The 27,747-nt window shown below is 41.5% G+C and overlaps 1 protein-coding gene across 7 annotated transcripts in view; it reads right to left on the bottom strand.

Annotated features, from left to right (window-relative positions):
- Window positions 1–92: 92 nt before the first annotated feature.
- Window positions 93–27,747, bottom strand: part of LCOR (ligand dependent nuclear receptor corepressor) — a 138,898-nt gene continuing 111,243 nt past the window's right edge. For all 7 annotated transcript variants that reach the window (XM_045040504.1, XM_045040505.1, XM_045040506.1 and 4 more), the window contains one exon: window positions 93–15,059. In XM_045040504.1, the coding sequence (XP_044896439.1) occupies window positions 10,730–15,059 (4,330 nt within the window). In that variant the 3' untranslated portion in view covers window positions 93–10,729. The remainder of the gene's footprint in view (window positions 15,060–27,747) is intronic.

Below are 27,747 nucleotides of genomic sequence, written 5' to 3'. Positions count from 1 at the left end.
TTCTGGCAACTGCTCAACTTTGCCACAGGCTACAAGTTGAATCCTGGGCTTCAGTGCATTCTGTTCCCTGTCCAGTAACTACACAAACACACTTTAATATCAAAGAAGTTTAATACGCTGCAATAAAATAAGCGCCTAGAAAAAGCTCATGGAATAGATGTCAATGTTAGAGAAATCCCTCCCACACATCCTCTAGCTCCATACCCCATCCCTCAAAACCAAACAAGAAAATCTGAAACAACAAAGGAAATCCGTCCAAGCTTGGATTTCAGTGAGGGCCCCTTTACCAATAACAAGAACACAGTTTCCTACATGGCCTAATAGGAAAGTAAAACACAGAAGCACAAAAAGTCCACAAGATTTCAATATTTAAGAGACTTGGTACATATTCAAAGTTAAAATAACTCCAACTTTTATAGCTATACATATTGTTTTAAAGCAACTTAATATATTTTTAAATTTCATATATACACTCTCAAAGGTTCTTCAGGTGAGGTATGTAAACATTGTCTAATGAAAAATTTTCAATGTTTCAAACCAACAAATTCACAGCATACATTGAATTTTCATCCATTAAAGACACAGTATTTTCCTACACTCACTAACACAGTGGAAATCCAGGCCCAAGGATACACATCTATCATCCAGATTAACATTTGTAGAACTTCTCAATTCACTGCTTTTGGAAAGACCACCTGCACACAGGTTAGGGGCACACAATTGGTACCGAGAATCCAGAGACTCTCTCCTTAGGCATCTGGATCACTGGCTAAGACTCACAAGACAGCAAAAAGGAGCACATCTGAACAACTACAAGATTGACCTCGGCAATGACAACACTGGGAGGAACCAGAAAGACCTTAAAGGAACGGTAGAGATTCATCTTAGAGCTCCCTGGATCCACAGCCGGATCAGCAGCCCCTGCCCTAATCTCATTCTGAAGGGTCGTGGCCTAAAAAGAATAAAAACCCAACACGGCACCTGAGCTTCAGTTAAATTGCATGGGCCTCCTATGGCCCCCTGGCCCCTGAAAGGCATGAACTCTAGCCTAAAGTAGGACCCTGGGCTGTGCTTTTCATACAGGTTGGGGTTGAATTCCTTACTACCATAATGCATATGGGAAAATAATGCCATGAGTTCACAAAGACGACCACTGCCTGCACACAGGCACTGGCCGATGACCTTGGAGGAGCTCAATTTTGAAAACTACTTGTTCCCTGAGGGTAAACAGCAGGCTTCTATTGAGATTAAGTGAGGCTAATAAAGGGATTATTTATTACAAGGTAATAAACACGTGGGGAGCCTCAGGCCAGAGTTCTATTTTACTCGCACATAATCTACGACGCCCCCTCCCCGCCCTCCCACCACAGTAGTCACCTTCCCAATGACACAATATAGGTCAGTTTCTTTCCTCTTGCTTGCTTTCAGGCTCAGCAGTGGAAAGTTTTATTCTAACGCACCCACTTCAATCTAAAAAAACACTAGTGAAAAATTCCAAACACCGTCATAAATACAAAAGAGAAGACATATTCCAAAAGCCTAAAAAACTACATTATTCTATTAATGGTTATTCGGGTGTGGGGTATTTTTCATAAAGTTTAGGACGGTCACAAGGAGAGGCTGCTAAACAGCTTAGAAACCTGTTGAACTGGACACGCTGGGAGAGGAGGGACTGCCTTCCTTGCTCCCATCTAAACGGCTTAACCCCAGACATTTCAAACCCAGGCACAGAGGAGGATCACAGGAAGTGGGTTTAGCTTTCCAAGGTAGGGCAGATAGACTCAAAGGGCTTTTAACTGTCAATTTAAAATTTTAATGTAAAAAAGTTCTTATGTTCACAGCCAAATGAGCTTTGCCTCGTCTAGATTCTGGAAGCCCTGCAAATTCGTGGAAAAATAGATCAGTTTGCAATCTCTATGCCCAATTTTTGATGTGTCTGGTGCTGGCAGATTTCTCATCCATTGCTAGAGTTGTAGGACATGAAGAAGCGTGCAGACGAACAGAAGCAAAAATTCAAGTACAGCCACCTCTCCGGCAAAGGCAACAGGTCTTAGCAAGAGCTGTTCTACCCCCACCCTATCCTCTGAGACAAGGGCCAACGCAGAGCCCAGAATAAATTGTTATTACCTAGGATCTTATTGCTTATGGGCAACACATCAGAAAGAACACCTGGAAATCTGCTCTGCAGATCTGGGAACTGACCGGTTTATCATATATATATATCATATATATCATATATGTGTATATATATATATATATACACACATATATGATATATATATACACACACATATGAGATATATATATATCTCATATATATATATATATATATATATATATGGCATAACCAGATGAGAAGAGGGGGCAATTAAAGCTTGGATTTGATGTAGCGTTACAGATCAAATGCCCCAAACAGCTCTCAACCTGCTGGTTTTTGTTCTTTCTCCATGTGTGAACTGTGTTATGAAAGGAAGTCCACTGCTCAAAATATAGTCTTCTACAATACTACAATGCAAACCAACATCACTCAGAACATGAATCTGTATACAGCACGTGTAATAAATATTTTTAAAAAACTATTTACAACATTACTTCTTGTGAACATTAGATGAGAGCAAAATTTATTTCCTCCTGCAAAGGTTAAAAAAGTTTTGACGGTCTAGTTCAGTGCTAAATTCCCTGGCACCTAGTTACCCATTCACATTTCATCTTAAAATCAGATTTGCTTACAAATAGTATCTTAGAAAAAACATTCTCCAGCATTGCTGTTCAAGTGTCCTCCTCGTTTGTTAGAAAAGACAAAGGGAGGCCATAAGAAAATATGCAAATTACGGTTCAAGCGAATGAGAACCTCCCCCCACCCCACCCCCACCACATGTCCAGTCCCAAGCTCTCTGCTCTTGGAGCCGTGGTTCTCAGTCCAGCCAGCTGCGGAGAATGAGAGTCACGGCTCAGACAGAGGTGCCCAGGAATGGGGCACAGAGAAGAGGAACACGATCATAAAGCATCCGTTCCGTTAAATCTAGGGGTGCTCTGAATTGCAGACCAAGACTCCTGAGAGGTAAAGCTGCACACACCTTAGAGCAGACGGTCTCCTCCTGTAACCACGGGTGACAGGTGGGGCTGGCCACATCTGCACAGATGTTTGCTGAGACAGGGAGAAGGGGGAGTGCAAGGGGGAAGACAAGGAGGAGGGTGAGGAGAAGGAGGGCTGAGGTGCTCAAGAGTACTGTCAAGGTGCAGAAGGAAACGTGCTTATCTCCCATGGTTAATGAATGTGAATAGGTGTGTGTCTTTCACAAACGTGAGAAAGACTAAAAATACATCTTAATGCTTTCTTTAGGCAACCAGTGGTTTCTCCATAGCCCCACAGGTATGGGTTTGGAGTTCCTTGGGGTTACAACTAAGGCTCGTTTCCATGGACAGGGTGTTGAGTGGACAGTTGGAAGGTATCAACTGCGTATGCAAAAAAAGTGGGCGGCTTGAGGCAAGCCCCGATGCCATGCCTGGCACAGCCGTACCAGTTGTGGGAGACTCACTTTGTTCTGGGATGGGATGACAGTGGGGGGAAACACTCAGATTCCCAATCCACGCTGCGTCTGCCCAGAGTGAGGGTTTTGAGGCGGCACCCTTCTGCCTTCACTGTGTTGTTTGGGGGTTCAATGGATGAGCAAGGTAATTGGGGAGGACAGGTGGCTAGAAAGAACACTTTTTTGGAAAGCCCTTTCGACAGTTAATTTTTCGTTGTTAAAATAAATACTTTGTATAGAAGCATTTGAACAGGAAAATACCACTATTTACAGAGTGAAATAAATTCAACAGTGGTGCATGTAACTGTGTATTACACCGTGTATTTGAAACCACAGTCAAGAACACAGTCTCCTAGAACACTGGTGAAACTGATACCCTTAAGATACAGTGGCCTTAAAACGAATCCCTACCTGTGGTATAAACATACATAATTATGCAGATCTTGTTTGAATGGTATCTTTCCCACAAACTACCTCCCCAGTACTACAGCTTCAGCTGCAAGACAGCATGAGGTGCAGATTATAGAAAACAAGTGGGCTGAAAAAGTTGATAAATTGAAGAGTATTTGGACTCAACGGCTAAATGCTGGAAGGAAAATAAAGGGATGTGAAAAGAAAGATGCTTCTAGTATGACACGTATGTGCTCAGTGACATGCTTGGGAGGTATGGTACTGTCCCAGAGAAGACACCTCCTAGAAGGGGGCTGGGCGGCACAAGCAGAAGAGGGAAGAGAGGAGGGGCCAAGGATGGCTCCTCAAGACGAGCTGAGCCAGGCCAGAGAGCTCGGAACTTCTTCAGACTACAGCTGCTGGTGTGCCAACAAGGGGCCATCAACATGCAGGTGTTCAAGAGAGGGCGGAGGGAGGGCAGGCTGGACTCGGGTTCAAATGGGCACGGGGGTCATTCGTTTAGGTTCACAAGTAGTGACCAGAGCTTGGAGAGTGAGCTTGCAAGTGTACAACAAAGGAAAAAGGGTGCTAGAGGGTGAAAGGGGCACACCTGTTCTGGCCAGGGGAGGCACTGTTCTGGGATTCAGGTTCATTACCAAATCTGTTTGTGGGCAGCACTGCCACAGAGGAGACGTAAAAGACTTTGCACTTCTGGTTTTAACTACTTGTCCTAGTAGATCAGATCACGATTCAACAAACATTCAATCAATGAAGAGGGATCTTTTCTTCTTCTTTAGTGCACAAGCATCACTCAGAAATAACGTGCAACAGCAGCTGTGTGCCGAGATGAACAAGTGAGACCCCCTCAAATCTAAAAGGAAGGATGTGGTGCAGTGCTGGATTATGTGAAAAAATGTTTGTGCCTAGCTGTCCTCATATTTTATCCTGAACGACGTACTGCAAGGGTCAGTAAAGCTTTTTGTAAAGAGCCAAGTGGTGAATATTTTACATTTTAGGCTGTGTCCACTACTATATGGTTTCTGTTCCTTTTTTTTTTTTTTTTTTTTTTTTTTAAATATAATCCTTTAAAAAATAAAAGGTAAAATGCATTCCTCCAACCTCCGGCATACTATAAGACCATGAGCACCTGTTTCATTGTTGTTGCTCTTTCACGGGCAGTCTATACCTTCACGTCCCTTGCCTACTGACCACCTTGCATTAAGTGGGATGGTCTCAGGCCGGTGAGAAAGCCTCTGTGCGTCACAGTGCTTGCCAGGCGGGACTAACTACACAGCCGCCCCTCTAGACAACAAAGCTGAGGGTGTCCCCTAAGCACCGAGTGTATGCCACCAGGGCTCTGGGAAAAGGAAGATCGGACAGACAGGAGGTAATGGAAGGAAACGACCAGCTTTGGCTCAATCCGAAGAGCAAAAGCATGAGCAAGTGCACCCTCTGCAGAAGTGCCCCGGGTGCTTCCCCGGGTCCCCAGCACGACAAGGCAAAGCCCTGCATCAGAAGCGTCATCAGAGAGCTCTGGGTTTCTGCTTGAGTGTGACTTATTATCTCTAAAGGAAAGAGGTCAGACCTTCAAGTCTTCCAATATGTCCACTGTAGAACAAGTAGTCAACTGTTCTGACATTTCACGGAATGAACTGAAGGTTGCCTCAAAAGGCTTTTCATAATTCTGCTTGTTTTAAATGCAATAATCTTTTTATCTTCATTTTTTTCCCTGAAAAAGGATTTGGGAGCAAGCCCAGGGAAGAATACTTACTGCTGGGGTGTGAGGACTGCCTTGCTGATGTGATTATAGACCTGATTTTATACTCACAGAAAAATTTCCAGTATTTCAGTGGGTATCAAGCAATAAGAAGACAAAAATTAATAGCTGAGAAGTCAAAACGATAACTGTCTGTTTCAAAATAACCGAAATAATCAGTGTTCTGGGGCCACTGACAGAAATTTTTTCACTGGCATGACATTCAACTTCCTTTGGGAAAAAACCAGTATGGAAGCTTATCCTTGAGTTCTGGGGGACGGGGAAGACCAACAGCCTGGAAGCTGACTGGATTTGATCCAAAGATATAATGTACAACTTCTCAGTCACACTCAGGTTACATAATATGCCCCAATTTTCTATTCTTACCTAAAAGCACGTTCAAAGCCCCTAGTTTTCATTTGCTGGCTTGCCTTTAATAAAATAATTTTGAAAGGAAAGTATATGACTAAAAAAATATCAGTGCTGATGCATTTTTATTTTCCTAGAAGCTGGCCCAAAATATTACATAATAAATACCTTGGGTTAGTGACTGGACTTTGTTTTCCCTTCTGTGAAAAGGCTTTTTCCGTATCTAAATATGTAAATGAGAATACCACAGTATTCTCAACTAATTTTGAGAAAAACCAAATCTTGGCTTACCTTAGGAACAAACAAGACGTGAGGCCGGAGTCAAGTCTATGATAAAGGCTGAGTGAAATGAGAGGCCAGGCCACATTTACAATTCTGAAGCCCTGTTTGCTCACGGGGTCTGACTCTTGAGGCTAACGGTGGCCTCACTGTGGCTGTAGTGACGGGCGGTTCTAAGAAGGAAGGTGTGAGGCTACGGCGGCTCACGAGTCAGGAGATGGCAGTCAGTGTGCTATAGCAATATACCGTGTCTCCTCTGTAGCAAGAGAAAATAAAGAAGTGTAAAAAGAAGAACAAAACTGAGGTAAGATAAGGGGGAAAAGAAGAAGAGGACAGAGAGGAGGGGAGGACAAAGAAAGGAGAAGATCAATCAGGCAAAATTTGTTAGTGAAAAAGGATTATTTTCTTAAGCAAGGAGGGTCAACAAACTTTTTCTGAAAGGTCCAGACGGTAAATCCTTTAGGCTTTGCAGGCCCTTGGTCTCTGCTATAAATATGATACTCTGCTGGAAAGCTGACAAGGAAAATACACGAACAAATGGGCATGGCTATGTTCCAATAAACTTTTATTTACAAAAGAGTGACCAGCCCATATTCTGCAGACCCTTGATCCTCTGTAAGCCAAATGACAGTTTGTGCGGGCTGACAGAAAACCAATAGGAACGGGTGTGGCTCCCCGGCCTAGCACCCCGGGAAATTCCAATACAGTCCCTGGTGCGGTGACAAGCCACCAGCCTTGCTGATGGTGGTACTTACAGAATCTCCGACCTGCATCATGTAGCATGCTGTCTTTCCCACTTAGCTCTCGGGTCCTTCAATCAGCAGGAATGCTGCCCATAGAGGGGGGGTGACAGCTTCAGCCCTCACCACGAATCCACCACAAGGCAGGAAAGAGACCAAACCTCAGTTCAAAGCAACAGTCTTGAAGTGATGTGTTTCACTGATGTCCTATCTGAACAGCATGTGATGCACAGAGGAGCCCCTCAGAAGCAGCACCTATGAAGAGACGAGGACCTGCACCTCTCCTAGCCGCACTACTGCAAGGATGAAACCCACAGTCCAAGATTACTGTTTTTAGATAAGGCTTGTGTAAAAATCTTTAATGAAGTACAGATGCAACAGAATTAGCCTAAGGGATCCAAGGGACTAGCAACTGCAGATGAACACACACCAGTGACATTCCAATGCGGGAAGCCTTAAGAGCAGACTAAACGTTCACTGCCTTCCTGCTGTGCTGCAAGATTGCTATGAGGGAGGCTCTGGACCCTGACTGGGGAGCAGTTTCCATGTTGTCCTCCCAAACCCAGGGAGCCTGAAGGGCTAGAAAATGGGGGACAGAAAATGGGTCTCCTGAAGAGGGCCCAGCTCTGGGGAGCTATGAGAGCTTCAGTCATTGCTCCGCAGGCATCCTGCAGCTCTCCCAGAAGCTCAGAGGTAATACTGGCGTTCTCAGGTTATCAACTTCAGCTCCAACACTGGGACAGTCAGAGTATAGGCCCAGGAGCAGAGTTTTCTTTTTTCTTAATTTGGAATCTGGAATGTGGGACAGATTGCCTTTGCATCTAGTGGCAAGCCATACTGTGAAGATGGCTATAAAAAGGAGGTCTTTGTGAGACAGGGGAAACAAGGGGGAACTTGAGTCAATTCCAAGTCTGGCTTGGAGGTGTCTAGGAGACAGGTTTGCCAGCATCGGCTGTAAGAGTAAAAGGGTGTTCCAGAGGCAGCCCTCACTCAAGTTTGTTTGTTTGTTTTCCTTTCTTCTATTAGCAAAATTAACTGAATCAGCAAAAATGAGATTCAACAAATATAAAAATAATTCTAAGCTTTTAAGTGTTCTAATTATGTAGAATCCCAGTCTATTTAAATGCAGTTACTACTATAAAGTGTAAGTTGATTTTAAAGATGAGCCACTGCAGTGTATAAAAAAAGGCATACACGTGCATACCTTTCGCCAAATGCCGCCTAAGACGGGAGAAAAGGCTATTATCTTGAAGTAAGCTTTTTAAAATGAAAAAGCACTTAGAAAAGTAATGGAATGGATGACAGACCCGAAACTGGAAGAGTTCCACCCACTCACACTGCCTCACACCTCTCCCTAAGTTAATCCAAGCACCGCTACAATGCAGTCTACGTGCAGCTAAGGGGGGCACCTTGAGTATATGCACAGGAGTCCACACATGTCACATTGGCAGACCTCAGCTGGTTAAGTCACCACAAAAACAGTATCCAGTGACGACTATATGAAAATATTTTTTTTAACTTTAAAACCACTTTTAAAAGATTAACCAAACCTACTCAAAAACATACTAATGCTTCTGTGCAACTTAATGCTGAGAAAGGGCTGCCAACATACACACTCAGCAGTTTCATTAATATAGGTAGCTCTTGAATGGCCAAAGTCAAAGATATTAAAAAGAAAAAAAGAGACTCATGGGATAGGAGACATTGGAAAAAAAAAAAAAGTCAAGGCTTCACTGAAGATAGTAAGCTTCCCTACCTATGAAATTCAATGCAATTTTCAATTTCCCATGAATCACATGCTTTTCTCCAGTCCTATCCAGTCATCAGAAGTTTCCATTATATACAGCAAGCTTTTCACAGAATGGGTAGAAGGCCGGTTTTATCATGATTTGGCTGAACTATACATGAAAAAAGTCCACCCGGGTTTACCTAAACAGATCTGAACAATCTAAATGGAAAACTTTTAGTAAAACAGACAGGGTGGCACCTGTCCACACAAGCCTACTTCTGTGACGGAGCATGTTAGAGAAGTTGGCTGAAGCTTTAACAACCAAGCCTTTTTTGTAGAGTGGCCCAGTGGAAATGTGGAAGTCACACTGTGTTATAATGGAGCAATGTTACAGGCATCAAGGGAAAGCCCATGCAACCACCTCAGGTGTCACTCAGGAAAGGCAAACAACATTAGTTAAAACACCGCAGCTCTCAATTCTGAGCCATGGAATAGAGCCTGACATGATAGAGGCGGGAGTGATACCACAAGCATTAACTACCAGTATGGCACTAACCAATTAGAATGCTAACACCCACTCTAACCATGTACGTTCACACTGGAGCACACCAGCTGAACGTCAGCTCCAGGTGGGGGGAGCGCTGCAGGCCTACTATGAGACGGGGCTGCTTCCTCCAACAGCAAAGTTGCTCTGAACTTTACATAACTCTGTGCTGTTTAGACCTTTCTGAGCCTCATGCCAAACTGGTTTTGGGGATACTCACAGAGACCCTGGGCCACATTTAAACCATCTGGCCTGTGCTAATTACCCAGCTCATGAACGAACGCCCTAGCACGCTGCATGGCGACAAAGAATCTTACTGCAGAACCGGGGCTGGGAGACATCTGTGGCTAATAACCACAGGCAAATGCACATGCACAAACTCTTAAACTTTTCTATTACTGGAAATAACAACCTGGTTTTCTTTGAATATGGAAGTATTCGGGGTAAGAAAGAATATTAGAACAGTCACTCTTATCCTAATTGTCAAGTTACAGTTACAAGATGAAAAAAAAAAGCCTACATTTTTTCCCCCAAAGTCAGAAGAAAACCTCGTTAGAGTGCTAGCAAGCTTGCAAGGCCAAAAATGAAAAGGATGGCAAGAATCAGTAATGCAAATCACTTGGGGGATGTAAATAATTTTGAGAGGTCATAACCCAATATTAACACCATGTGACACATCTTCTGTCCCATGGGCACATAATTTAGAATACATTTTTTCAAATGACAAAGGATCAAAAGTGAGAGAAGTGACCAATAATGAACAGAATATGAATTTTTAAAAAGGGGTAACAGAAATATTCATCTTTTATAATAATAATAATTTCCCTCTGCATTCTCTACATACCATAAAGGTGATTTGGTTTAGCTTTCGAGAATCATTGAAACAAACAAACAAGACAGAGAGGGAAGTTCACTGCTAGGGTTTGCAAAGAGGAGTGTCTGTTCAGGTACAGACACTGCAGGGTGGCTGCTGAAAAGCTACTTTTATGTGCATGATGGTGGTCTTCTCGGCTACAGTACAAGTGCTTGTGCATCAAGTATAAAATACAAGCCTTTAATCACATAGATCAGCTTTTTAGCTTTTGTAAATTTAAAAACAAAAAGGATAAATAAGGCACTGTACTTTTAAAAACTAAAACTGCTTGGTTCCAAGTTTAAAACCCAAGGAACAACCAGAATATAATATATAACTTCCCTTACTCAGCCTCAGAGAAAGACTCTGCAAGTTCCCTTCTCCATCTGAGATACATTTTTCTGACATCTTAAATTGTGATGTTCTCCATTAACTGCAGATTTGAAAGGCTGGATAAGCTTATAAAAGCAGGTTTAGTTAATGCAAAACGAAGGGTTACTTCTGTAGGACAGTTTAACTCTCGGCTACCAGCCTGGCGATCACTTTGCGTCCAGCCGTCTCCGTTTGCCATGGGAAGAGTCCAGCTTTGCCTTCAGCTTTCGCTTTCTCTGGGCCGCACTGCTCTCTGGGGTTTTTGTCAAGGGTCTGGCCCGAGCCTTTCCACTGCTTTGCTTCCTGTTGGTGGCTTTCTGTGGCCTTGAAGAGGATTCACCTGCCCCCTTTTGCTTTGCAGGTTTCGTCACTGTGTCTGAGGCGGCTGGCTGAGTGGGTCTTTTGTTTGTATTTTCTTTTTCCCTCCTGGAGGGAGGGCAGTTCTTCCCAGGGGACTTTTTGGGGATCTTCACTTTATTCTCTTTCAAGGATGTCTTTTTGGGCAGTTGGCTGATTCTGTCCCTTGCAGCTGGCTTCTTGGCAGCAGGGGTTTTGGTGGATCCATCACTATGCTTTTCTTTGCTGGCTTTGACCGCAGGTCCCTTGTCCTTCCTGTCCTGAGCGGTGCCGCTTTCTGTCCTCTTGCGTTTATTCTGCACTTCGGCTTTCGGCAAGATTTCAGACATCTGCTTCCCCTTCCTTCCCTTCATTCCATCAGTACTCTTGGGCTTAATGGGAAACCCATCTGCATCCACTTGCAGGGCAAGCTTGGGGGACATCAGAGGGTTGATGCATACACTCTTACAACTCTGTTTACTCTCCACAGCCTGTCCAAATGGGCTCTCCCTTTTCTCGTTCTTGATCAAACATTGCTGGGCTCTGAGCTTTCCTCGAATATTGGAGTATTTTCTGAGGATCCGAGTACTGGCTGGGGTAGGTGAATTTGTGGGAGGATGGCTATTTCTACCTTCCTTGACTTCCTCTACAGTGTCTTCAGAATTGGGGCTGAGGCTGACATCACTGCCATCCTCTGGCTCCACTTGGTCAGGATTCTCTCGAAATTTAGCCCAGAGCTTCTGTGTTTTCCAATTGTTTCTAGCAGGAGTAGCTCCAGGAAATTTCTTCAAGTGTTTTTTCAAGCGTTCAGCCTGTAGTGAACTGGGGTACAGGCTGGAAGGAGAGTATTTCTGAAGAGGATGCTTGACAGGGGGGATGTCTCCTGGAAGACGAGTGTTGAGCTTCTTCACGATAACCAGAGACCGGGTTTCAGTTGTCTCTAAGAACCATTTGCAAACATTAGATAACTTAAAGTTTGTCATAAACAGCATCTGAACAGGAGAAAACTTTTGAACCTCCAACGAACCCCTACATTTCCGTGACCTTTTTTTGCTTTTCCAAATCTCCTTTAGTTTATCTGACTTGTTCCTTGATCTTGGCGTTGGCTGGGCTTCCTTTTCCAACTGGATCCAACCTTTCTGGACTCTCATGTACTGGGCATTGAAGCTGGCAATAAGCTCTTGGTTCTCTTCCTCTGCACACCATTCCACAAACTTTGGCTGGTCATCTACCACTGTGTCCACATCATCCTCATGTAAGGGATCTCCACTCTCTGAAGCTTCCTTTTCCTTTGGCATTGGGTTTCCCTGTGTTGCTTCCTTTTCTGAAGTCACTTTTGCAGTGTCCAAGGAGTCCAGAGAATGAGTATGTCTTAGGTTGTAAGTTGAAGAGGTCAGTCTTGTAAGCCTCGGGACGCACTGTGGGGGCCCGGCCGCATCACCACTTCCACTATTTGACAAGCCACGTGCACTGGATGGCACATCGCTCTGGTCACCTTTATGCTGGGTGTTTGCACTGCCAACCTCATTTACAACCTCCTCCGTATCGTGTGCAGGAATTGGTTCTGGCTTCTCTTTTGATTGTTCTGGGAAAGTACATGGAATATTTTCTGAGGGAGCATGAGCATTTTTCTCACCCAGCTTAGACTGAACATAGATTTCCAGTCTTTCTCCAGGCAGGGTCTGGCCTACTGTGGTTATGGGATCACCGTGGGGGAAAATACCTCCTTCTTCCCCTTTGACCTCTTTAGCCAGCATGTTTTTAAAAGTCTGCCTGGTGATGATCCCACCTTCTTTGCCCTCCTGCTCGGCATCTTTCTCAGAGGGCTTTTCATGGACCTCTGGGTTTTCAGTGTCCTCCAAAGCTTTTGTATGGAAACCGTCAGCCAGAAGACTCTCAGGTGTTGTCTCACCAGGGCACCCTTCCTTTTTAGAACGTTTCATAACAGGATTTTTGGAAACCTTGATCTCAGGACTAGCAGAGGAAGAATCTGAACTTTGACTTCTTAGGCACCTATCAGCAGAAGAGGGATCAGAAAGCTGACTTCTTAGGCACCTGTCAGAGGCCTCAGGGAGTTTTTTAACTTTTTTCTTCTTGTCCAGATTCTCTTCGGGTGAGTCAATGTTTTGATCACACATATCTCTTTCTGAAGAATGTTTTACGTTACTGCTCTGTCCCTCTAATTTTCCTGTACCACCTGCTGTCTCACTTTCCTCAATTTCATTGGGGTTTTCATTAGTAAAAGTGCTGCTTTCCTTCAAGAGTGGGTCGGTATCTAGCTCCTGAGTGTCTTCAGTCTCAGCCTCAGTACTGATGCTTTGGTTGTCTTCAGCTTTTCCCAGGCTCAGAGGAGGCTCCAAGCACACTGGAGGACTCTGACTTTCTGAGCAAGGAGGACCTTCCTCTCTACTGACTGTTTCAGGAGAAGAATGAGGCCCGGAAACAACATCTTCATTGCCTCCCTCAGAAGTGCTCTCAATAGAGGAAACCAGGTGACAGTCTTGGGTGACAGTCCCCTCCTTGATTTCCAGCAGTTCGACTGGCTGCTGGTCTCGTTCAGGGGAAGCTATCCCACTTGCTGCGGGAGTTGAGACCATGGAGCTGCCTTCTGGCGTGTCCTCTTTGGGAAGGTGAACAGGGAGAGGTGACACCAGGCTGGAGGCTGTTGTTTCCTTTGACCTAGGAGAGCTGCTCGGATTTGGTTTATTTGTCACGGGGCAAACCTCAGGCTCTTGAGATTCCTTTTCCGAGGAAGCATCTCTGTCTCCTTCCTTAAGGGAGATTATTTCTTTACTAGGTTCTTCGTGGTCATCGTCTCTGGGATGCTGCACATCCACGGCGGGTCCAGGGGCTGAAAGTGTAAGGGTCTGCTTGGGAGTGACCACTGCCTCCGGCTCCAGGGTTGAACAGCTCGCTTTTTCTTGGGAGTGTAAATTTCTGGCCAGTGTGCGAACAGTTGGCAGCTCACAACAATCACCATTGAAAAAGTATCCCCGAGTACTCTTTCTGGCTGTTTTCCGAGAGGATAATATTGATCTTTGATTCTCAAAGTGGCATTCTGTTATTGGCTGACTAATATAAACGACATCACACTGGTTATCATAATCGTTTATCCTCAACCCTGATGCCCTTTTACTTTTCCGAGCTGTCTTAATGGAGGTTGAGATCATCTTGGTTCGTGAATGTCCATTAGATGCTTTGTGTACAGCTGGCATAGGGCTGGGGGCTAACCAACCATCTTTGGAATGATCAAACTGGCCCTTATCACTGGGATGTAAATGATAACTCACCTTATTTCTTCCTAGTGAGTGAAGATGGTTCTCTTGCTTTGGCCTTGAATCTTGTTCACTGGACTCTAACTCCTGGCGCAAAGGTGTTTTTGAGCTACACAGTAAAGCGTTCTCTTTGTCAGCAGTTCTAGGTGAATTCCCCGTAAACCCTGAGTCCCAAGCCTCTTCTGATAAAGCTTTGAATGAATTTCTCTGAGAAATAATACAGCTGTTGCTCTCTTCACTATTCTCAGCTGCCCCTTTTACTGCAATTAGACTTTCTACTAAAGCTGAGCTCTGCATATGGTCTTTACCATCCTCGCGAATTTTCACATTTGTGTCTTGCTCCTGTCCAGTGGTTTGCCCCTCCAAGCTCTTAGAGATGTGGTGGAAGTTTAATGAGGAAGAATTAGATGCAGTGAGGTATCCCAGAGTGGAACTATCCGTTGAACTACCAGAATTAGGTTTAGTGGTTGGAAGTTCAGAGGAATCTTTCTGGGTAACAGCCAAGGCATTCTCTCTCCCATCTACAGACTTTATCTCGGGAGGAGGCTCCTTCAGGGCCTGTTCTGTCACGCGTAGAGGGCTGTGAGAGTCCGATGAGTCTACGAACAAATCTACAGAAGTAGGAGACTTCCTATCGAGACACACAGCATCCTTTTCCTTATGTTTGGTGCCTAGTTGGGCACAGCCGGCACTGCAAGTGGATGCGTCCATTGCTCCAGAATCAGGGTGCAGGTCCTCGGGGCCTGGCTGGGATTCAGTGTACAGATCGTTCAGAACACGAATGAACTGCTTCTGATGATGAGTGCACAGTTTGACCATAAACTTCTCCAGCGGGGACTTCGACTGATTGTTAGAATCTACTGCTAGAGCCTCTGTTGAATTCTCACTAGACAGACAAAGAGAAAGAAGAAATTAGTATGGTCATTCTCCAAAGAAAATTTTTACCCTATGAAATTCACCAGACGTTACTCATGTTGTAAAGAGAATGGACACTCTAAAACTGCTTCTAAGTGCCCAGGTAAATTTGATTCCATAAATGAGGGGTATTTACCTAATTAAAATATAAGGCTAGCCCTGTTATATTCTCAAATTTCAGTAACATCCTTCATACCTTTTAAGAGATCCTTCACAGTTATTTTTATCTTATAGAGAAGAAATATCATTGAAAATAATGTTTTGGAAAATAAAATTTTGGCTACATTAACTCCAGTTGGTCAACATATACTTTTGTTTTAGACCTGGGTATTTCTGTTAAATAATCATTGATTTGTAAGCCCACAACACTGACAAAAACTCAGACGCACTATATTGCAAACCTTAGTTTGGAAATATTTAGGGAAATTATAGTTTTAACATGGTTTCTCAGCATGACTAATTGGTTAGACTTATAATTCTGCAAAGAGTAATACAGGAACCCTTCTGCTCCCTTCCTGGGGCAATAAGAAATAGAGATCAATAATTTCATAATTCAAATACACTGAAAGATGCAATTATAAGCAGCCTACGTTGGCCTCCTACCTTCCTCACGCCCCTCTGGCCTCTGAAGCAGTGTGCTTTTAATGGAAAGAGCACAGATTGTGGAATATGATAAACTCACATTCTACTTCTAGCTCTGACATTTACTATCTACAGACTCTTAGGTAAATTACTTAACGTCTCTGAACCTTGGTTTCCTCATCTGGAGTTGGAACTCAGTATTGATATTTCAAAGGATTGTTGTGAGATGTCAGAAAGCACACACAAAGCACAAAGCACAAAAGAACAGGCGCTCCCCCTTTCTTGACTCAGGGAGATTTTTAAGACCAGGTGGTAAAAAGCTGCTGAAACATGTCTAAATACAAAATAAAACAAAACCAAACTATCGGTCAAATCTGTTGTTTAAACTACTCTTCATGAAGGAAGATTCCACTATGTTTTTATTTTCACAACTAGCAAGACAGCAGTTTTAGTCAGCGGTGCCATGGGTATCTGAAAGGACCTACATGAGACTACAGAATGTAGTCTTCTACATGTCTTAGCAGATGCCTACTTTAAATTTGAAATTGGTCACTGAATTGTGAATAAACCAAGAAAAAAAGATTCTTTCATGCAAACTACATATCAGATAAAGGGTTAGTATCCAAAATCTATAAAGAACTTATCAAATTCAACACCCAAAAAACAAATAATCCAGTGAAGAAATGGGCAAAAGACATGATAGACACTTCTCCAAAGAAGACACCCAGATGGCCAACCAACACATGAAAAAATGCTCAATATCACTCATCATCAGGGAAATACAAATCAAAACCACAATGAGACACCACCTTATACCTGTCAGAATAGCTAATATGAACAACTCAGGCAACAACAGGTGTTGGCAAGGAAAGAGGAAAGAGGATCTCTTTTGCACTGCTGGCGGGAATGCAAACTGGTGCAGCCACTCTAGAATACAATATGGAGGTTCCTCAAAAAATTAAAAATAGAACTACCCTACGACCCGGCAATTGCACTACTATGTATCTATCCAAGGGATACAGGTATGCTCTTTCAAAGGGGCACATGCACCCCAATGTTTATAGAAGCACTATCAACAATAGCCAAAGTATGGAAAGAGCCCAAATGTCCACTGATGGATGAATGGATAAAGAAGATGTGGTGTGTGTGTGTGTGTGTATACACATACATACATATACAGACACACACACACATACATACAATGGAGTATTACTTGGCAATCAAAAAGAATGAAATCATGCCATTTGCAACTACGTGCATGGAACTAGAGGGTTTTATGCTAAGTGAAATTAGTCAGAGAAAGACAAATATCATATGACTTCACTCATAAGAGGACTTTAAGAGACAAAACAGATAAACATAAGGGAAGGGAAACAACAATCATATAAAAACAGGGAGGGGGACAAAACATAAGAGATTCATAAATATGGAGAACAAACAGGCTTACTGGAGGGGTTTGGGGGGGGTGGGCTAAATGAGTAAGGGGGCATTAAGGAATCTACTCCTGAAATCATTGTTGCACTATATGCTAAGTTGGATGTAAACTAAAAAAATAAAAGAAAATAATAAAAAGGGAAAAAAAGATTCAGAAATATTATAACAGGTGCATGGGGATGGCAAACTTAAAATTTTTTTTTAATGTTTAATTTGAGAGAGAGAGCACAAGGGAGCACGTGCATGCTCGAGTGGGGAAGGGGCAGAGAGAGGGAGACACAGAATCTGAAGTAGGTTACAGGCTCCGAGCTGTCAGCACAGAGCCTGATGCAGGGTTCAAACCTACCAACCGTGAGATCATGACCTGAGCTAAAGTCGGACACTTAACCGACTGAGTCACCCAGGTGCCCCGGTGATGGTGAACTTTAAACTATGTGCTGGCAATGGAGCCAAAATCTAACAAAGAAAAGACAAGACAGAAGGCGACTGGAAAACAGCCTCACTGGGCAGTATGCTTATAATATGTGCATTTTCCTGCCTATGTATTGTCCTTCAGTAAAAGTTTCAAAAAGGCAACATCTGAAGGTCAACAGGAAGAAGCTCCTCCTGCTGTATGCGAATGGCAAGTATCTCCTTCCTAAATTTAGAAAAGGGGAGACACCAGTGACACCCTTGGGGGACTGACGGCTAAGTCATTTTCAACTCTCAGACACAATGATACGTACACAGGAGCTTAATACACTCTTCATGCAGCTGCACGCTTTGTAGCTCACAGAGAAATTAGTCCCAGAAGGACCCTTCTGGGACATACCCTGCTGCTATGTCTATCAGACAGTACCAACAGCATAATATGTTGTCACAGGATAGAGCACTGGGAAACAGTGGTGAGTATTCTGCCACTTACTAGTTGTGTAACCTTGGCCAAAACACGTAACCATTTTTGGTCTTAATAGAGCACGTGCCCCCTCTTCCACTTAGGATTAGTGCAGAGGAAAAAACTACAAAGTCATCAGTTACCTTTACTGTCAGCTAATCACATTAAACATACCTCAGTAACAAATAACTCAGAGATGTGCATTAATGCTTTTTTACAACCTAAGGTGAATTTTCTGCATAAAGTTTACACTTCAAGTACCAAACATCTAAAATTTAAAAAATATTTTTGATAGAAGTCTTTTAAAAATTATATCCTCCTCTGAACACAATTTCTTCTTTCTTAATGACTCAGGGGGGTTATCATGGGCACTATTATTAAAGTTGAGCCATTACTTTTATTATACTGAACTAAAATACATTGATAGCTTTAGGGGCTACTCAATTAAGTAAATCTGACTGCCTTAATATGAAAAAGTCACGTTGGCAGTCTGTATGTTACTAAAATCTTTCTTTTTATTGGCTTCCAGATAGTAGCTGTGGCTCGAAGCTCTACTTTTACCTTCAAGAGTGTTTCTGCCTGACAGCTGAGGAACCACATCTCAAGTGCTAGACTGGTCCTTTAAGTAAAAATAAACAGGCTCTGAAATGATGTTTTCAGGAACAGTTTAAGTAAAGTACATGGATTTTCTAACAACTTCAACTGCTCAGAGGACTTTATTTCTCAGTTTTTGGTTTTTGGAGGTGTTCCTGATGTTACTGAAATAAGTGCCTACAAATAAGTGGGATATCACTGCCTTTTCAATGCATAAAAATATATTCTCTAAGTGCACTTTAGCAATACATAAAAATGTAAAGGGGGTTGGTCAAGGTTTATGAAAAAAGATTAAGAAATATCATGGCATCTTACTGCAGAGAAAAACTGGAGATAAATTGTTCTCCCCACCTTGAGAAGCACAATCATCATCAAAGTGTGAAAATCTTCTGGACACTGCTCCATGCCTAGGGCTGTGCTCTGGAAGTAGGCTTTAGTATTTGGGGTGAACAATATGCTTAGAGGGGTGCCTGGGTGGGTCAGGTTAAGTGGTCAACTCTGGATTTTGGCTCAGGTCACGGTATTACTTTTCGTGAATTCGAGCCCAGCTGACAGTGTGGAGCCTGCTTGGGATTCTCTCTCTCTGCCCCTCCCTACCTCTCTCCCTCTCTCTCAGAATAAGTAAACAAACAAACAGATTAAAAAACAAAACAAAACCAATATGCTTAGAGATTAATGAAATCAAGAGATACCCAATAAAAGGACAGAGTACTCTGAAGGAAACTGAGAAAGCAATTTTTTCTAAAGTGATGCCCACACAGAATAAAAAACTGAGTAATAATTCATCCACAGGTGAGATCTAACCTCTTTTATGGTTGTGAGACTTGGATCTGCTGCTATCCCATGTTTCAATAGTAGTACTTCAATATTTTAGTTAACCTCAACTAACGTAAACAAGTCTTCCAAAGGGCCATGAAACCAGCCCTGAAACGATGGCTGTGGCAATATGGCTTGTTTAGTCCCCAAAGACAGAACAAATAACTACAGGTAGGTAGGTAGGTAGGTAGGTATCTATTTCACAGCACCACGGCAAGGGGAAGGCGCCTTCAAACCTAAGGCATACTGCAGAAACGTTATCAGTACCTACTGAACTCTAACCCGGAACAGCAACAGAGTACCAGGGTGCTGAAGAACAGCATCGGAGAGGCGGTCACAAGCTATATAGCAACTTTAAGAGGCGCTTACAGCGGTTAGTGGTGGGAAGCTCAGGAGATGAAAAGATTAAAATCGCAAATGGCAGCTTTGCTTAAAAGAAAGAGATATCAACAAAGGGTCATTTGTGTATGTTTCCTGGTAAAAAGACAGGATGAGAGAGAACGTACTGATGAACCACAGGTCATCAGAGCAAGCAATAGGGTGCTCTTTCTCAGTTACATCCTGGGCCATTTCAAAACCATTTCCACTTGGAGTGACTGTATCTTTTCCTGAACTCCAAGCCACAGTGGTTTGTAAATACATTGGCAATCATAAGAAATCATGTGTATTTATAATTTGTATCCTTTACTGACTTGTCTTTGTCTTAGCTTTCCAAGCAGATGTAAGCTACGTGGGCTACTTGAGATGTAAGCAACTAGGCAGGGATCACATTTTACACTCTTCTGTTTTCTCTTAGCAAAAAAGGAGAGAGAGCATCAAGGATGCTTCCTGGGTTTTAGTCTCAGGCAGCATCATTTAGTGAGATAGGAACACAGGCAATGAAGCTGGGGGCTGGTGACTGTTGGGGTATGTATGTGTCTGATGAGCTCTGTTTTGTACACACTTGAGGTGAGGTGTTAAAGGATTCTGAATCTGAGATGTCTGGAAGGCAAGTGGACCAGCAGCTTCACTTGGATCTGACAACCTTCACATTAATACTAACCTTTGCCCAAGTGTCATTAAATGGCCCTGTTATAATAACTAACTTTATAACTATAGTAATAAAACCACTTTTGACTGCGCCCCTAAATTATCAAGGTTCTTACCTTGTTTTTCTCTAGAAATTTTCTCAATAAGATCTAAGTTTAGATGAATTTTAATTTCAGAGGATTTAAAAAATTTTAAATTAACCTCAACTTCCTGAAGTTTTTAATTCTATCACAATTTTTCATGTTTTCTAACAAAACAAAACAAACAAAAAACAGGTGTTTTTAAAAACTGGGTAGTTTTGCCTGAGTTTTAAACAGCTACTCTTTACCTTTGCTTCCAGTCATTCCATTTTTTCCTACAGTGTTAGGCATTTGACAGAGCCTAAATATGCATTTGCCTTGATTCAGAATACTCTCAGACAGTAAGGAGGTAAACCACAGAGGGGCAAGCTTCTGTCCTGCAGCACTTCCACTCAACTCGACTGAAGGGAAAGCACTATGTTTTAGTTCAGTGATTACGGTCGGAATCACAGTATGTCCTTCACATCTGACTATGTAAGATCTTTAGAAGAACAAGAATTCATCACAGATTTCAAAATCACTTGTTTGATTTCATGTCTCTTCTGCTCAATAACAGAACTCTGTAACAGTTAAGTAAATTATTTATCAGTCAGAAATACCTCACCTCCACTAAAGAGTAGTAAGATCCCAGGGACTAGTAAAAGGAAGGAAGGGCTGTAGAAGAGAGAAACTTGACTTCCAACTCCCTGGATTAGTCCTGAGTTTCTCTCCTGGGAGAGAAATAGCCTGCATGACCTTGACCACTTTGTCTTTCTATCCTCTGCTCAATGCCTAATTCTTAAGGGTGTGGTAAAAGGATAAGATAATATTCATAAAAACTTTGGAAGGCACAGTTTAAGAGTGATGTGTTGTTTCACAACCCTATCTGTAATGATTTACTCAATGATGTTTTTCTAGATCAGAGGTTAGACACAGTTGAACTCGCCTACTTTGTCAATACTACAATACTTAAATTCTCAAAGAAAAGCATTCCTGTGGTTAATGTAAATGGTGGGTCGTCAATGCTTATGTTATTTTAGAGTAAAAGAACAAATAGAGGAGATGTGGCAGACAGCTGAACCGACAATTTTAAGAAGAAATTTTAGAAGAATTTGAGATTGATGGATTCAGGTAGTCTCTCCAGTATCTGCTAACTACCAATAAAACTCGATAGCAAATGCAATTATCAACGATGACCAAAATACATTCTTCTTGACTAAAAAGAGCAATAAAGACACTGAATGATGTCTGGGTGAGAGCTGATCTTAGCAGAAAAAGGTAATCCCGGGAAAACAGAGGGGGAAGAAAATTAGAGACAACACTTGACAGAGTAGACCAAATAAAGAGTTATACTTTTATTTGGCTTGATTCTTCTACTTAAATACAAGAACACATAAAAATGCACCCTGAGTTCCCTTCAAGGCTAAGAACTGTGTTTTTTTGCTAGACAATAATCTAAAATTATGTTCTCTAATTCCTTATCTCTGGTCCTTTGAGCACAGAAAACATAAGTATATTTAAGGGCCTGGATAAGTCTACTGCCAAGTCCTTGCTCTGCACTGGGAATACATCAATCCCTGGCTAGCAGATTATATTTGCTCAATCCGTGTATCTTCCATACTTGGATACAAGAATATTCCAAGGACTATGACAAATTTTACGTGTATATGTGTGTGTGGAGTAGAGAAGGGGCAGCATGGGGTATACAGATTTTCTAAAAGCCATGTACAGTACAGTTGAACATCTAAACTACTGAACAACCAAGTTTTCCTTCCACAGAACTGGACTAGGAGAAACCATAAAAGGGCAGAGTAGACCAAAGTGACAAAGAAACGCTGAGAAATAAAGTTCAGAAGATGACAGAAGAGGAAGTGACCTCTTAAAATCAGGCAGTTTAATACCTGATTTCCATGTAGCTGACATCCAAATTCTCTGAAATAGAATTTAGATGGATTTAGATAGAAAAAGCAATTCTCAAAATTGAGGTTAAGGAGAATGATCACTCCTCAGAGATCAGAACCATGGAGGAGTAGGGGTTTAGGGGTGTGTGTGTGTGTGTGTGTGCGTGCGCGCCTGTGCTTTCAAAACCAGAGCTACCGCTGATGGCAGCGTGGTATCTTGTTCAGGTGTGAAGTGGAAAACAGTTAAGAACTACTGATCTGAAACAAAAGACATGCAATCCCTCTGTAACAGCTAAGGTTATTATGTTCCTAACCAAGTTTACTAGAAGCAGAGCAGAACAAAGGTTCAAAAAATTATGAATGCTCCAAATGGGGGGAAGGAGAGGTGCTTCAGGGGTGCTTACTGAGGACAAAGCCATAGTTTGCTAGCTTTTCTGTATCTCTGGGCTTAGTATCTCTCATAGAGGGCTATTATTCAGAGTAGATCTAAATATTAGATAAGCCTTTTAGGGCTTGTATCTTCTATTTCTTTTCAATTTAACCAGATTGTCAAATTTCTTAAATTACAATAAAAATATAATTATCAAGAAAATCCCTATTTAACATATCTTCACCCATTTTACTATGGGAAAATGTACCCAGGAAGCCAAAATGTAATCAGAAAGTTACTTGGTGAATAGAAGTCAGAGCAAAGGATCATTAAGCACCACATACAGTCCAATGCCTTCATCTCCTCTCTAGGAATGTAGTGAGTTCACAGACACTTCTGTCAAACTATTTACGTCTGATAAAGTTTTTGTTCCCACCAAATTGATTTTTGTTTCTATCACCTCAGGTTAAGACTATGCATGTAAGACCAACTACATTTGGGTGTTAATTTTAAAGAAAAGGAGGGAGGGTTCATAAGCAGTGAAAGACATGGGATTCTGGACTGGATGGCATAGATTAAAAAATAACAGTTCCTGGAAGTGAGGGAAGAAATATCCCTAAGTGATATAACTAAATACTGGTTTGGTGAGAGCACAAACCTAAATTATTAATATAATGAGAACTATAACTAAGAATTCTTAGAAAACACTTTGAAATAGACTTTAACAAATAATATAATAATAGATGAAAAGGATAGACCTCTGCCTTGGGCTGCTTCGAAATGAAAAAAAGTGTGTCACCAGCCTGAGTTAGTAAAGCCAGACTGAAAAGAGATCTGGATCGCAAAAGCATAACTGACATTTTAAAAGGTCAGGATTACATGAGAGCTCATGACAAGCTAGTAGACAGGCCTATTTCTCTTTTTGTTTTTTTAGTCAGGTAAAGGATTAAAATCTATGTTGTTCTTTGGTGAAATTGCCTTTTCATTCCCAATTTAAATGAGCAGGACAATGATGGACTGTAAAAATAGCACTGCTTAAACAGAAAAAGGTGCTCATTCCCCACCTGAGAGAAAATGCACGGTATCATGGGGCTCTTTTAAAGAGAGTTGAGGGGAAAAAAACATCTGTCAAGGCCCAGTAAGGCCAAAGACTGTACATGGCTCCCCTGGCATCCAGACAAGGTTCCCGTTACAACGGGAATATATTTCTTTTGTAATAACAGCAATAACAACAATAACTGTAAACCCAAAACCCACACCACCACCTTCAAGGCAGTGTGTACACACAGGGGGGGTCTAAAGGAGGTGTGGGGAGCTGACACAAATGAAAACAAACAAGAGGACATTTAACAGTTCACATGACAGATCCCAGCAACACAATGTTTTTTCCTCTCCAGAAATAAAGTGATATGTTTTTGACAAATATTCTTAGTTTCTTTGGGGGTGAAAGGAAGAGGGAGACTAGCAGATTATATTTGCTCAATACGCAGTAGATATTTGATAGTATCCCAAGCTTTTCATGATTGCTAGGGAATCTTCTATATCCTAACTTTTCTCATGTTCCTTTGAGGTTCTTAAATCTCTATTCTTGAAACCATACAAATCTATGGGATAAGCCTTAAAAGTGGAAAAGTTCTACTTTTGCTGTCATATAGTAAATCACTTAAAATTGACACAAGGATAGCATTCCTAGGTAGTAGCTAATCATCTAAAGACTCTAGATCACTTTGCAAAATGTAAAACCTTAAAAAAGGATTCCTAGGGTACTTTATACAAAATTTAACGCCATTTATCACTTGTTCACCTCATGAATGTTAGAGGAGGTTTGTAATTTTAAAGTTTAACATATAGAGATAAACAAGCATTTTTAGAGCTACCATTCTGGAGTGCTCTTGGAATTCACTCCTTCATCATTCTCGAACACTTCACCTCTCTGGAAACTCGAGTATACTGATGGAGATGTGCTGGAGTGGGATGAACTAAGCAGAATCATCTGTATATTCAAGGTTTCACTCAGGAATATTGAAGACAAAATGTAACTAACTGTACACACACACACACACCTCACTCCTTACCCTCAGGTCACGTCATTTCTCTTGCTTCCAATACACTATCCAGTTCAACTACCCTGACTCATCTTTCCTTGAAGAACAGTTTAATTCTATGCTCCCTGCCACTAGTTTCTCATTTTAGTTTGCTTCCCATTATCCAGAACTGCCATCTTCTTAAAGTCCAAATCCAACCTGATTTTTTTTTTTTTTAACATAAAATTCTGTCAACTTCCCACTGCTCCTATTCCATGCTTCCTGACACTTTCTCCTGGGGGTCATGTTAGGCATTTCTTACTCTGCTCTCACGGTTTTTATTTTTTTTTATTAAATAGCACTTATGTCGCATGGTAACATAATGGTTGACATGGCTGTCTCCTCCACTGGTTTGTGAACATTCTCTGGGGACAGGACCTAGGTCCTTTTAGTAGAATCAGTAGATTCTCTGCCTAAAACACGGAACTCAGATAATTTCAGGCATAAGTAAGCAATGAATAACGAAATAAATTCCTATGTAATAAAAATAATTTTCCCAAGACATTTTCAAGGGAACTGAAATCAGCATAGGAAGAAAGAAGAAAATGAGCTCAAATCAACAAGGCAGGGAAAGGAAGAAGGGAATTTTGAAGGTCAGACAGTAAAAGGTGTAGGCTCCTAACTGTAAGCCTCCTAACACAGGAGGTTGCTAGTATGCTCTCCAAGGTACCAGAATAACCAGGAGGAAAGGGTATGGTTTACATAATGGCCTTCAAAGCCACTGGAGTTTTGACTGCAAACCAGAAACAGATATACTTTACAAAATGACACAGTCCACTTATCCCAGTTTTCATATGTATGGCATACATTTCAATGAAACAGTATTTACCCTTTATTATATGCCATGCGCTCTCCTTTTCTTTGTATTTCTTTTTTAAATGTTGGTTAGGACCCACTAAACTGATCTTAAAACCGACTAACAATCTCAATCTGTTGATTCAGTTTGAAAAACTGGTCTACACAGACTCACCAATTCCCAGCACCTCACAAGAATCTGCTATCCTGGTTATTTTCTTAATCCATCTTTACCTAGTTAGAGCTACATTGCCAAGTTTTCCTGGCAAAAATGTTTCTAGTCGATTTAATGTTTGCTGGAATGAACATGTCTAAACTGTACGAGCTATGATCTGATTTATGTTTGAAATGCTCAGAACTCCAGTTTGAGAAGAGTGTAACTAAAAATCACTAAATCTTTGACAGAAGATTCCCCAAATTCTTTCACTGGAAAGCGAAAAGTTTGATGATTAAACACATCCGTACACACCCATCCTCACACTCCCACACTTAGCTCTTTACATTTTGTTATTCGAAGCATGTAAAATTTCAAGCTTGACTCTACAAAAAACTCAGTGATGGAAATGCAGATATATTCTACACAGCTTTGTAATTTTTAATCTTAAGCATCTACTTTCTAACAACTTTTATTCTAGTCTTTGAAAAGAAACAAAGAATGACTAATAGTTTGACAATATTCCCCTGGAACAGCACCAAGAAATGCAGAAAATCAGCATTCCAGGTTTTAATCATAGTTCCAAGATTTTATGTATTTGACTAGAGCTAAAATAAGACTGGCTGCCCAGTGTCCCTGTCTACTACAGACTTATCTGCCTCTTTCAAAGTTCTAATCAATACAAATGGCTTCCTCTACAAATTTCAATAGGACTTTCTCACTTTCCTTGCCCCTCACTACGTTACCTCCTGCCAGACGCTCTCACTTTCTTTCTTTTTTGTATCTGCAAAGAGCCCGGCAAAGTACCAAGTATTTAACATACAGAATCTCATGTGAGTCTCACAGCAAATCTCTGAGGCAGGTGGGTAGTACAAGCTTCCTTTTACAGATAAGAAAACTGAAGCTCAGAAAGTCTCAGTAACTTATTCAAGATCACATATGAAAAATGAGAAGTGATGGCACTTTAAACCAGGCCCGTCAAATTCTGTCTCTTGGGAGATTCTCTCCTGTCCTCTTTAGGCCTTACCTACTCTTCAAGATTCACCTCCTCTGGCACCAAATCAACAATGCTTCTATTTAACAATGAATTTATAAGTTTCTAATGTAATCTCTTAACTGGTAATTTCATAATATAGATTTAGTTCTCTTTCTAAAAAAGCAATGTGAGTCTCAAGAGTGAAACTGAATACTTGAGATTTAATTAAAAGTGAATCTAAAAGAAAAAGATCAGCAGATAAAAGCTCTCGTTCGCATTCTGAGGTTGAGTAAAGAGTGCCAAAGTGGGACACACATCAGTGTAATGGTTTGGAGTCATGAGTTATTAGAGGCAACTCATTATGTGAGGACGACAGATCCCTTGAACTCCCCACATTCCATGTTTTTCATTAAAAGAAAAAATGAAAGACTAGAATGGGATGAATCATAGTATTTAATCCGTGGGTCAATCAAAACTTCATATGGTCACAACAGTATGAATATACTTAACACTAAACTGTATACTTAAAATGCTTAAGATGGCAAATTTTGTTAGGTGTCTCTGCCATGGTTAGAAAAAGATCTACTGAATAAATAAAATTTAAAAATACAAAAAGAAGGGTGCCTGGGTGGCTCAGTCAATTGGGTGTCCAATCTCGGCTCAGGTCATGATCTCACAGTTTGTGAGTTTGAGCCCTGCATCAGGCTCTGCACTGACAGTGCTGAGCCTGCTTGGGATTCTCTCTCTCCTTCCCCCCAACTTGCTCTCACACTCTCTCTCAAAACAAGTAAATAAACTTTAAATAAAAAAATAAATAAACTTAAAATAAAATAAAATAGATAAAATAAAAATACAAAAAGAAAAAACCCAAACCAAAAACCTTCACTAACACTTTGAAAATACAGAACATGTTCAGGCCTCGCTCTTACAAACGGATTCAGTGAATCTGGTGTAGAACCCAGGCATCTGCATTCTTAAAAGACAGATTCTA

The sequence above is a fragment of the Felis catus genome, chromosome D2, assembly GCF_018350175.1.
Source record: "Felis catus isolate Fca126 chromosome D2, F.catus_Fca126_mat1.0, whole genome shotgun sequence".
NCBI lineage: Eukaryota > Metazoa > Chordata > Mammalia > Carnivora > Felidae > Felis > Felis catus.
This window is presented reverse-complemented; position numbering and strand designations above follow the sequence as displayed.